Raw genomic sequence first — 11,392 nt, 5'->3', positions numbered from 1 at the left:
GTCAGATTTGCAAAAAATAGCCAAGTCCAGAAGGTGAAATAGGGCCGAGTCCTTAAGGGGATATCAGTATTTTGTGGAAGCAGGAATATCAATGCCCTTAATCAATATTTGGTGAAAGCAGGTATATCGCACCTCTCAATCAGTATTTTGTGGAAGCAGGTATATCGCAGGCCTAAATCAATATTTGGTGGAAGCAGATATATATCACCCTTGAATCAGTATTTTGTGGAAGCAGGTATATTGCACCCCTCAATCAGTTTTTTTGGGGGCAACAGGTATATCACTCCCGTTGCAAATAGTTGTTCCAATAGCACTTGTCCCTCTATATATCTGTGCTATCGCAGCAGAACTGCACACAACTGCTGTACAATACAAATGCACTATATACTTTCTATGTTAGAAAGTATATTATAGGTATATCACACCCCTCAATCAGTTTTTTGGCGCAACAGGTATATCACACCAGTTGCAATTAGTTATTCCAATAGTGTTTGTCCCTCTATATAGGTGTGGTATCACAGAAGAACCGCACACAACTGCTGCACAATACAAATGCACTATAATATACTAAGTATATCACACCCCTCAGTATATCACACCTATCGATAGCATACCTATACCAGTACTTAAAAGGACTTATGTGGCCATATTAGCTGCCGTTTGGTGTCCCTAACAGTCTGTCCCTGCTCCACAAAGCAACCTCCCCCTACACCGGCAAAACATAGAATGTAAAATAGCTGCCAGATCGGGTTCTATTATAGGGTGGGGGGGGTGTCCTTGTGCTGAAACGTCTCAATTGGCTGTCCTGTCCCACCTGATGGATGTGTCATGGGTCAAAGTTCGGCACAATGCAAAAGAATATGGCACATGCGAACATCTCCATCTGATAAGATGCTCTGCAAATCGCGAACAAGCAAAGTTTGCCGCAAAACGACCGCCGGGCGAGCCGTAAGGCCATCTCTATATTGCATTAGGGTACACTAGTTTTCTGGTGTAAAATAAGCTACAAATTTAGATGCAGGTGCTTGTTTGCACAAAAACCTTTCCTTGCCACTTTTGAAAAGTAGAAGCAAAAGTAGGCACGGTTAGCTATGGTTATTGATTTAACTCCTTTTTTAAAAAGTTGCAAAAAAAGTCCTAAATATCACTCTAGTAGGGCAGTGGCATGAAAAAGCTGGAGTCACATTTTTAGATAAAAAGTGTTAGCTTTATACCATGTGCGACATTTGATAAATGTAGCACAAAGTACTTCACCATAAGCAAAAACTTCAAAAGTTACCTTCATGATAAATTCCCCTCATGGTGTTCATTAAATGTTCAGATTGCTATTGAGTATCATAATGTATTACTACATTTCAAGGGGCAGTTTTATCAATACCTCTCTGTGTGAACAAGGACTTAAAATGTTCTCATTTCCTAAACACAAAATCAAGCCCATCATGAAAGCAGTACAGGAGGTTTCCATCCATTTTATTCTACATCTGCATGTGGCTCATACAATCATCACAACGCATTAAAACAATTGTCCATCAATATGCACAATGATATCTAAATATGGGGCCTATTCGCTTCCAATTTGCTACGCACCCAGAACAGGGACTTCCCTAAAGAGAGAAGGAGAAGAATAAATCTTTAGCATCCAACATGGAATAATAACATAATGCTCCCGATAGAAATAAGTTTATGTTTAGTCCACATATGGTTTGAGGTTTTATTGAATATATTCAACCAGACCTACCTTGTATTGATATAACTACACTATAAGGCCTCATGCCTCAAGACCGTTGTTCGGGTCCGCATCCGAGCCGCAGTTTTTTCAGCTCGGTGCGGACCAATTCACTTCAATGGGGCCGCAAAAGATGCGGACAGCACTCCATGTGCTGTCCGCATCCATTGCACCGTTCCGTGGCCCTGCGAAAAAATAGAACATGTCCAATTCTTGTCCGTTTTGCGGACAAGAATAGGCATTTTTACAACGGGCCGCCCGTTCCGTTCTGCAAATTGCGGAAGGTACACTGGCGGCTTCCGCAATTTGCGGACCGCAAAAAATGGAACGGTCGTGTGCATGAGGCCTAAGCCTGGTTTTATATGTCATACGCATATTTTCCATCTATGTTATCGCCATTTTTTCCGTTTGTGGAATCGGGGAATGAAATACTTGTCTATTTTAGAAACCTATCATGTGAAAAATGTAATTAGTTTTTCAAAGGGAATTGTGTAATTCAATTTCCTCCCTAGAAGATGGTCCCTCTCTATCTATAATACCAATGCAATATAAATTACATACTGATGCACCATGATCCATGATGTGCCATACTGACGATGCATGTTGCACATATTTACAAATACTCTTGTGTCAAACTGACCTAATGGATTTATAACATAAAACAGAGGCAAGAATTAAAATTATGACTGTCAATGGCAGGTTTATAATGCTTTCAAGGTATCAACAATGCACAGAGATTCTCATATTAACTGAAAAATAAACAAAAAAAACCTGCAAAAATGTACCTAAGCTTTATGAATTTCACCATTTAATATGGTGCTTATTAGGTTGCTTATTAGTGAGTGAGGTCTTATCTTGCAAATCAAGTCTTCTCTAGAAGCAGTAAATTCAGTGGTACTAGGGAGGAACGTGGTCTGATATACGGCATATAGTATAATGAAGCAATATACATTTTTTTATGCAGACTCTGCATGCATTTGGCTACTTTCACATCTGCGTTTTTGCTGGATCCGTCATGGATCAGTAAAAACCCTTCCGTTATGATAATACAACCATCTGCATCCGTTATGAACAGATCCGGTTGTATTATCTCTAAAATATTGCCCTGACAAGATGTGGTTGATATTCTGGGATCTCCTAGAATTTTATGCTACTCCTTTCAAAACATCATTTGAGATGTCAAAGTGACCGCAAGATCTGTGTCTATGTTTAAATGCAGGGCTGCTTGGTAACAAACAGTCTCTTTAACCCCTTCAATACCAAGCTAGTTTTCACTATAAGGACCAGGCCACATTTTGTAAATCTGACATGTTTCACTTTATGTGATAATAACGAGAGTTGAGCGGACACCTGGATGTTTGGGTTTGGCGGAACTTCACAAGAAAGTTCAAGTTCGAGACCCGAACTTGACCCAAACTTGACCCCGAACCCCATTGAAGTCAATGGGGACCCGAACTTTTGAGCATTAAAATGGCTGTAAAAACGTAATGGAAAGGGCTAGAGGGCTGCAAATGGCATCAAAATGTGGTTAGAGCATGTCAAGTGCTCTGCAAACAAATGTGGATAGGGAAATGACTTTAAGGCCTCATGCACACGACCATTCCGTTTTTTGCGGTCTGAAAACCGCAGATCCGCAAAAAACAGAAGCCGTCTGTGTGCCTTCCGCAATTTGCGGAACGGAATTGGCAGCCCATTGTCGAAATGCCTATTCTTATCCGCAAAAACGGCGGCTCGGATGCGGACCTAAACAACGGTTGTGTGCATGAGGCCTAAATAACATAAAATACATAAAAATAAAAAATTATAATCTTGATCTAGGAGGACAAGGTCCATATGAAGTAGGAGGTTGAGGAGGCGGTGGATGTGGTGATGTAGGTGAAAGTGGCGGTGGAGGAGGAGGAGGTAGCCTACACTGCTTTTTGGTTTTAATATTATTATTTTTTATTAGGGTACACCCCAAAACATTGGGAAATATAACCTGTGATAACCCCCTCCAGTCGTGCTAAACACACGTTCAGACAATACACTGGCTGCAGGGCAGGCCAGCACCTCCAAGGCGTAAAGGCAAGATCAGGCCATGTGCCCAGTTTGGATATCCATCAGTCAGTTCATGTAGGCGTGTGCACACATACTGCCCCACCATGTCGCACGTCACTGTGACATCCACAATCCATTTGGATATCTTCTCTATCAACTTTCGATGTTCTTTTCTGAGCCTACCATGTTGATCACGGCTATTGGCGAATCATGGTTCCACGTCGGAGAGGGAGCGTAAGAAAGAGAGACCACATCCAAGGCAGGTAAATTTTTTTAAATTAAATATGATCGAGGGGAAAAGTGGGACAAATTATTGAAGTGCAAATGTGGGGCAAGTTATTAAAGTTTAAGTATTGAATGAATAGGTAGAGCAGGGGTATATCCACCCAAAAATTGGTGAATTTCACCCAAATATGTAACAGACAAATTAATGATTTTTTTTACCTCTCTACTAGGTATAGCAGTGGTATATCACACCCAAAAATTGTTGAATTTCAATGGAAAATTTTACAGACAAATTAGTGAAATTACATAAAATAAAATACGTACAAATTAAAAAAAATAAACTTGATTTATGAGGTTGAGGTCCATATGGAGTTTGAGGAAGCGGTGGACGTAGCGGTGTAGGTGGAAGCGGCAGTGCAGGAGGACGAGGTAGCCAACACTGGTTTTTGGTTTTAATTTTTAATTTTTTTGTTAATTAGGGTACACTCCAAAAGAGTGTGAAATATCCAAAATATAATGAGCAATTGCGCTGTAGTATAACAATGGCTAGTTAAGGCTGGTATACATGTCTATTCTGCACAAGGTACAGACAAGTCCTGTGGGATCCATGCCTGGTTCATTTTAATGAACGTGAGCTTGTCCACATTGGCTGTGGACGGACGGCTGTGTTTGTCTGTGATAACACTAAATACACGTTCAGATAATACACTGGCTGCAGGGCAGGCCAGCACCTCCAAGGCGTACAGGGGAAGTTCAGGCCATGTGCCCAATTTGGAGACCCAGAAGTTGAAGGGGGCAGACCCGTCATTCAGTACGTGTAGGCGTGTGCACACATACTGCTCCACCATGTTGCTGAAATGCTGCCTCCTGCTAAGACGTTCCATATCAGCTGGTGGTGCTGTTTTTTGTGGCGTACTGACAAAGCTTTTCCACATTTCCGCCATGCTAACCCTGCCTTCTGAGGTGCTGGTGGTGCCCCAATTGCGTTGGCGACCTCTTCCTCCTCCTCTGCCTTCGCCTTGTGCTTCCACTGTGCCCTCGCTGTTACCAGCAGCGCATCTACCAGCGTGCTCTTGTACTCTTACGATCACGCTCTAGTGATGGAATTAAGGACGGTACGTTGTCCTTGTAATGGGGATCCAGCAGTGTGGCAACCCAGTAATCAGCACAGGTTAGAATGTGGGCAAGCCGGCGGTCGTTGCGGAGACACTGCAGCATGTAATCACTCATGTGTGCCAGGCTGCCCAGAGGCAATGAAAAGCTCTCCTCTGTGGGAGGTGTATCGTCTGTGTCCTCTGTATTCCCCCAGCCACGCACCAGTGATGGCCATGAGCTGGTTTGGAGGCCACCCAGCTGTAAACACTGTTCCTCCTCCTCCATCTCCTCCTCATCCTCCACCTTGTCATCCTCCAGAACTGTGCCCTGGTTGGACAATTGTGTACCTGGCGTTTGTGGGTGCAGGAACCCACCCTCGGAGCCACTTGTGAATGACTGGCTGGAAACCCTATGAAATTAGCCCTCTTCCTCCTCCTCCTGTGCCACATCCTCTTCCATCATCGCCAGAAGCGTTATTTCAAGGAGGCATAGAAGTGGGATAGTAAGGCCTCTTTCACACGAGCGTCATGTTTTTTGGCCGGATGCGTTCAGGGTGCGTTCAGGGAAAATCGTGCTATTTTGCTTGCGAGTGCATCAGTTTTGTATGTGATTTTCGTGCGTTGTTGCGTTTTTCCCGCGCGTGTGACATGCGGATGTCATGCTTTTTTTCCGCGCGTGAAAACCAAAATTAACTATCCACTACATTCACCTGTGATTGCAAAGACATAAGTACCTCCAGCAGGCATAGTTTTCTTGGACATCTCCATTTTTTGGTGGACTTTGTCCTGTGGTAGTTGTGTGTCTGTGTGTGGTTTTGGACTTTTCTTTGCAGGATGTCCACTTTCACCCTGTCATCAACTGACCATGTGTTATTGCACTGGCTGGTCTCCCGCTATTTTGGAGAGCAGCCAGAAATGATTGAGGAGGAACCGCGGAGGAAGCGCATGTGGGTGCATCCTCTAATTTCGCAGCGGGCCAACAAAGGTCTCTTTGTTGGCTTGTACTCAGAGCTCCGTGCGCACCCGGCAAAGTTCTTCAATTTTTGCCGTATGTCGGTGGCTACCTTTGATCGGCTGTTGGGGGAGTTGAGGCCTGCCTTGACTTTACAGGACACCAACATGCGGCGGAGTGTGTCACCTGAGGAACGTCTCCTTATTACTTTAAGGTAAGAGTATATATATTATCTGGCTCATACATGAATGACCCACTGTTTGCCAATACGTAGCTGTTTGATATATGGCCTGTGTCTTCAGAATTATACATCTTCTATGTATACTTACTTAATAGTAGTCCCTAACTATTGTATATATTGTATTTTTTTTTTGCAAAAACTGTTTGTGCTTTTGTGTATAAATGATTAGAGCCAGGTCCTCCCCAGCAGCTGATACCAGTGCCTGGGCCGTGTGCACTTCTCCCTGTCCCTGCGCTTAGCAGACGCTCCCTCACTCAGCAGAGCTGGACAATGCAGAGCCGAAGCAGCGCAGAGCAGGGAAGGGAGATCTGCCATCTGCTCAGTGTATAAATGAAAGCAACATGTGGTAAGAGGACCCTTTTGTGCTGCTGGAGATTAACCCTTTGAGGGTGGAGGGCTCTGGTTACTGACACTTTTGGGGGGCTAATGTTACTGGCTAGTGAGGGCAGGCGGGATTAGCCTCAAGGGCTAGGGCAATGGCGGCCATCTTAACTGAATAGTGAGATTGCAGTTTTATTATGCAGACTGGTTGCACTTTGTGTAATAACAGGTAATTGATTATAGTCACAGAAGATACATGTTCTGTGGGGGTTAATAAATTTAATTTTGCCTGTAGTGATGAGGATACTTCCCCTGTGTGTATCTGGTAATGGTCTGGATTTTTTTTTGGGCAAAATGCTCTTAAATTTGTTAGAAGTATGTATGAATATATCATATTGATTTCTAATCTTGGAGTATGGGTTAATAAAAATTCAACTTGCCAGACACATTGCACTAAAATAATGTAAATTAAATAAAATGATTTTAACTATTGTGCAAATTAGTATATTAATTATTTAATTTTTCTCATTTCAGATATCTTGCGACAGGAAATTCTTTTTCGTCCTTCCATTTTGTTTTTAGAATGGGGACCTCCACAATTGCTGGCGTGGTACGGGCTACATGTGCCGCCATTTGGTTGACACTGAAGGCTTCAGTGCTGCCACCTCCAACCAGGCAGCAGTGGCTTGATATAGCCCAGGGCTTCCAGGAGAGGGCGCAATTCCCAAATTGCATTGGTGCCCTTGACGGGAAGCACATACGGGTTAAGAAGCCACCTAACTCAGGGTCCCGATACTATAATTATAAGCAGTATTTCTCTGTAGTTTTGTTGGCCTTGGCTGACACAAACTACAGGTTTATACTTGTAGATATCGGGTCCTATGGAAGTACTGCAGATGCTCGCATCTTCAGGGCTTCCAGAATGGGTCGCTGGCTTCAGTCCAACCAACTGGACGTGCCACAGCCAGCAAACCTTCCTGGCTCTACTGGGCCACCAGCGCCTTATGTGGTTGTAGGGGATGAGGGTTTTGCCCTTTCAAGCCACCTCATGCGCCCCTTTCCTCGACGAGGTTTGGATGCCAAAAGACGCAATTTTAATTTTCGCTTAAGTAGAGCCAGAAGGTTTGTGGAGTGCGCCTTTGGCATTTTTTCCCATAAATGGCGTGTTTTTCTGTCGCCCATCCAGCTGGCCCCACAAAATGTGAATACGGTGATCAAGGCGTGTGTAGTGCTGCATAACTACATACGTACCTATGAGTCAATACCTGATGAGGATGCCCAAGTCTACAGTCCGCCATCAGGAAGAGACCCTTTACGACTCGGAGGATCTGGATCTGCTGGACTGAGAGTGCGGGAGTTATTTTCTGATTATTTTATGTCCCCAATAGGTTCTTTACCTTTTCACCAGTAGACCGAGACTCATAGGTTTTTTTTTTTTTCACTTTTTGGCTGATTTTTACCTGGATGGATATCTTTTAGTTAGCTTTTGTTTTTAGTAGTTAGGGACTCGCAAGATAATGAGGACCCTTGACGTGGGTTGCGAGCTTACATATTTTGCTTCATAATACACTGTAGAAAACACAGTATGTGAAATATGTACTAATACCTCATTCCGTCACATGTTGCAAATTTCCAAACACATGTATGCATGCTTTCCCATCATCAGTTAATAAAGTTTGATTTCGCTGCATTTAGAGGTCCCACCAAAATCGCGGAAACATGTTTCATGGCACATAACTCCATCTGTATTGTGTTTTCTATTGTGTGTCTAAATAAAAGGACAATAAATTCTGGAGACCATGTTATGTATATATGTATAATCTAAATAAAAATCTGTTGAAAAAAGTCATTCCCAAAATAAAAAAAAAAGAAATATACATTTAAAATAGTCTGGGTACTGTTATTGAGCAAACAATCAACACAATGTGTATATATATATATATATATATATATATATATATCGTTTAACTGTTTTTGGCTAAGATAACTGTATAGTATATTACTATGCAGTATATATCTTCCAATACCATATATTGTCAGTACTATAGTATTAGACTTCCTTAAAAAACAATACAACACTATAGAGTACACTATTAATAATGTTGTGTATGTGTTGCTGATATATAAATATGCTATGTCTTTAATAAAGATAAGTAACAATATAAATTGGTGAAATAAAACTCTGTTTATTTGAACATAAACTTCAGAGTCATCTTGACTTTTCTCAAAATAAAATTCTTTTCATACAGAAATTAAAAATAACATAACTTTTATAAATTGGTATAATGTGTAGATGGTGATGGTGGGGCCTGATACTGTGGCATAGGGTAGGGTGGTTGGGAAGGGGGGCCAGAGTACTGCGATGATCCAGGCTGCGAAGTGATGGGTGCAGACTGCCCATATGCAGAATCTACCTGATAATGTTGCCCATATGGGCGAGGAGGTGGCCCATAATGTCCCCTTGGCGGTTGCATTGGAGGCGGAGCCGGCAGCGAAGGCTGGGAGTGCTGGGAAACTGGCATCGGTTGGGGGCCATACAAGTTCCCATGGAGCCGCCAATTTTCAAGGCCCTCAAAAACGATATGTGGGTCATTGGGGGGAGTGGCTGCATCCAAAACTATATTTAGAGCAGCTTTGGTGCGCAAAACTCGTTCTGGAGGCAGCCTGCGCAAATATGAGCCCATACTACGCACATAATGGTCGAACTCATCCTCATGCCGGGCTCTGGATAAATAATCCAGCACCTGCAGATTAACATTAGTATCGGCAGGAGTGGTTGCCCGTCGTCTGGGCCTGCTTGGAAGAGACAAAGGCATGGGGGGGGAATCTGCTCCAGAAACAGGTGGTGGTCTGGATGGTGCAGTGCTTTGTCCTGGTGCTGTGTCCACCTGTGATGGACCAGAGGGAGTCTCTTCCTCACATGCACTGGACATCTGCGGTGCAGACTCCGCCTCTTCTTCTGGTAGGTTGTCCTCTGTCCTTTAAAAAGAATAAAATAATTAAAAATTTAGAAGATGAAGTGTTTTTTCTTGTATTACTATTCACGGCACATATTAAAATAATCATCCATTTAGTTTATAGAACATAGTACTACCTGACCTACAGAACATATTAAATTTTGGAGATTAGAAGTGTCATCGCTGCCCCTAAACACCATTGAAAAACCACTTGTCATGTTGTTAAAGCCAATGTCATCATGGAAAAGGAGACAATTTTCAAGTTGGTTTTGGTTTACAAATATGTCTATTTTACCTGATTTTTGGAAATACATATATAACATTAAAGTGTTTTTTTAATCTCAGAAAACAGAGGCAAATTGCTCAGATATGTCCCCATTGTCTTAAAGGTGTGGGTCACACCAATGGAACCAGCACCTATAGCGAGAAGGGATAGCCAAAACTGAAGGAGAGTGCACTGCGCATGTGCAGCTGACGTACATTCATTTATATGGGAGAGTGGGGAATTTGCGCTGGGTGGTGGAGGTACCCTGGCAAATCTGCCCTCCTCCAGCCACAGCCATCCCCGCTATGTTAGTTAGTGATATAGCACGTAAATTTAGAGTAGAACCTTCCTAATCACAGGTGCATAACCATGAAACAAACATAATCAAAAAATATATGGCTGCACACCGTTATAGATATACAAACTATTGATGAAAGAAATGGGGGTCATTCTAGATAAAAGTGATCCAATAACGACTAAAAATGAGTAATTTAAGCTCTTAGCACACATACGTGTCGGCCCAATCTACCAGGCGTTTTAAGGTGGCTTTCACAGATGGATCCATTAAAACTATATTAACAATAAATAGACTGCCTAACTTTGTAGTTAGTTTTATTAAAGCCTACAATATTCAGGGCAGTGGAGGAACCAGCTACAAACCTACTCTGCTCAGAAGTCCCAGGTAGATGGGCGTGTTCTTGATATAGCTGCTATCAGACAATGGTGGCATATCCTAGTGATATGCCCTCATTGTGTTAAGATGGGAATACCCCTTTAATTACATAGTCTACAAACAGTGTATATGGATATAAATATCTAATGGTCATTGAGTCAAATAAACTTACGGACGCAGCTCCATGACCTCACGAAGAAACATCAGCTGGTTTTTGAACATGTATGGCCTTTTCTTGCTGGCCCCGGACCCGCTCCTTGCATGTAGCAGCATTTCCTTGCGGAATTGGTCCCTGCAACTCCGCCAACGATTCTTGACATCGTCCACTTTAAAATAAATCAAATAAATATAATTTTATTAACCAAAAGAAACAGTCCGACAAATTATAACATATGACATACATGTGCTATGCTAAAAGGAGCAGGGACGTGCACACATACTGCTCGATAAGGGGGCTTGAGCCCCTGCCTCTTTTAATGCCTACATCCATTCCTTCAGGTAAGGCCCCATGCACACGGCCGTTGTTCACGGCCGTGTGCGGGCCGTGGAACCGCGGCCTGGATCCCTCCTGAGAGCAGGAGCGCACGGCGTCATAGCAACCAGTGACGCCGTGCGCTCCTGCTCTCAGGAGGGATCCAGGCCGCGGTTCCACGGCCCACACACGGCTGTGAAACACGGCCGTGTGCATGGGGCCTTTAGCACAATTTATTCACCAGTCCGCACGCTCACTAGTGCAGGATCAGGGTGACAGGGTCTTTTAAAGGCTAGCACAGGGGCTGCCTGGGTGACAGACATGCATGATGCATGTCTGCAACGACACGTCACCCCCCCCCCCTCCCCCCCAAGCGGGATTAATGCAGGGGAGCAAGCGCCGGCCTGTATGACTCCGTCTGCTGCCTAA

The 11,392-nt window shown here is 43.2% G+C and overlaps 1 protein-coding gene across 1 annotated transcript; it reads right to left on the bottom strand.

The window, feature by feature from the left end:
• Positions 1–8,810: 8,810 nt before the first annotated feature.
• LOC122925660 (leucine-rich repeat extensin-like protein 5) lies at positions 8,811–10,739 on the bottom strand. Its single transcript, XM_044277011.1, has 2 exons — positions 10,664–10,739; positions 8,811–9,575 (listed from the first exon to the last, which is right to left on the bottom strand). Exons 1-2 carry the CDS (start codon positions 10,711–10,713, stop codon positions 8,867–8,869), a joined length of 759 nt encoding a protein of 252 aa, XP_044132946.1. The 5' UTR covers positions 10,714–10,739; the 3' UTR covers positions 8,811–8,866.
• Positions 10,740–11,392: the final 653 nt, after the last annotated feature.

The sequence above is a fragment of the Bufo gargarizans genome, chromosome 2 (genome assembly GCF_014858855.1).
Source record: "Bufo gargarizans isolate SCDJY-AF-19 chromosome 2, ASM1485885v1, whole genome shotgun sequence".
Classification (NCBI taxonomy): domain Eukaryota; kingdom Metazoa; phylum Chordata; class Amphibia; order Anura; family Bufonidae; genus Bufo; species Bufo gargarizans.
The sequence above is the reverse complement of the archived record's forward strand: the minus strand, read 5'-3'. Positions and strand labels throughout refer to the sequence as shown.

Bases quoted from the DNA above. Each gene is read 5' to 3' on its own strand.
- LOC122925660 (XM_044277011.1), bottom strand. From the start codon at position 10,713: ATGTTCAAAAACCAGCTGATGTTTCTTCGTGAGGTCATGGAGCTGCGT. The intron at 9,576-10,663 runs GTAAGTTTATTT...TTCTTTTTAAAG, and splicing joins GAGGTCATGGAGCTGCGTCC to GACAGAGGACAACCTACCAG.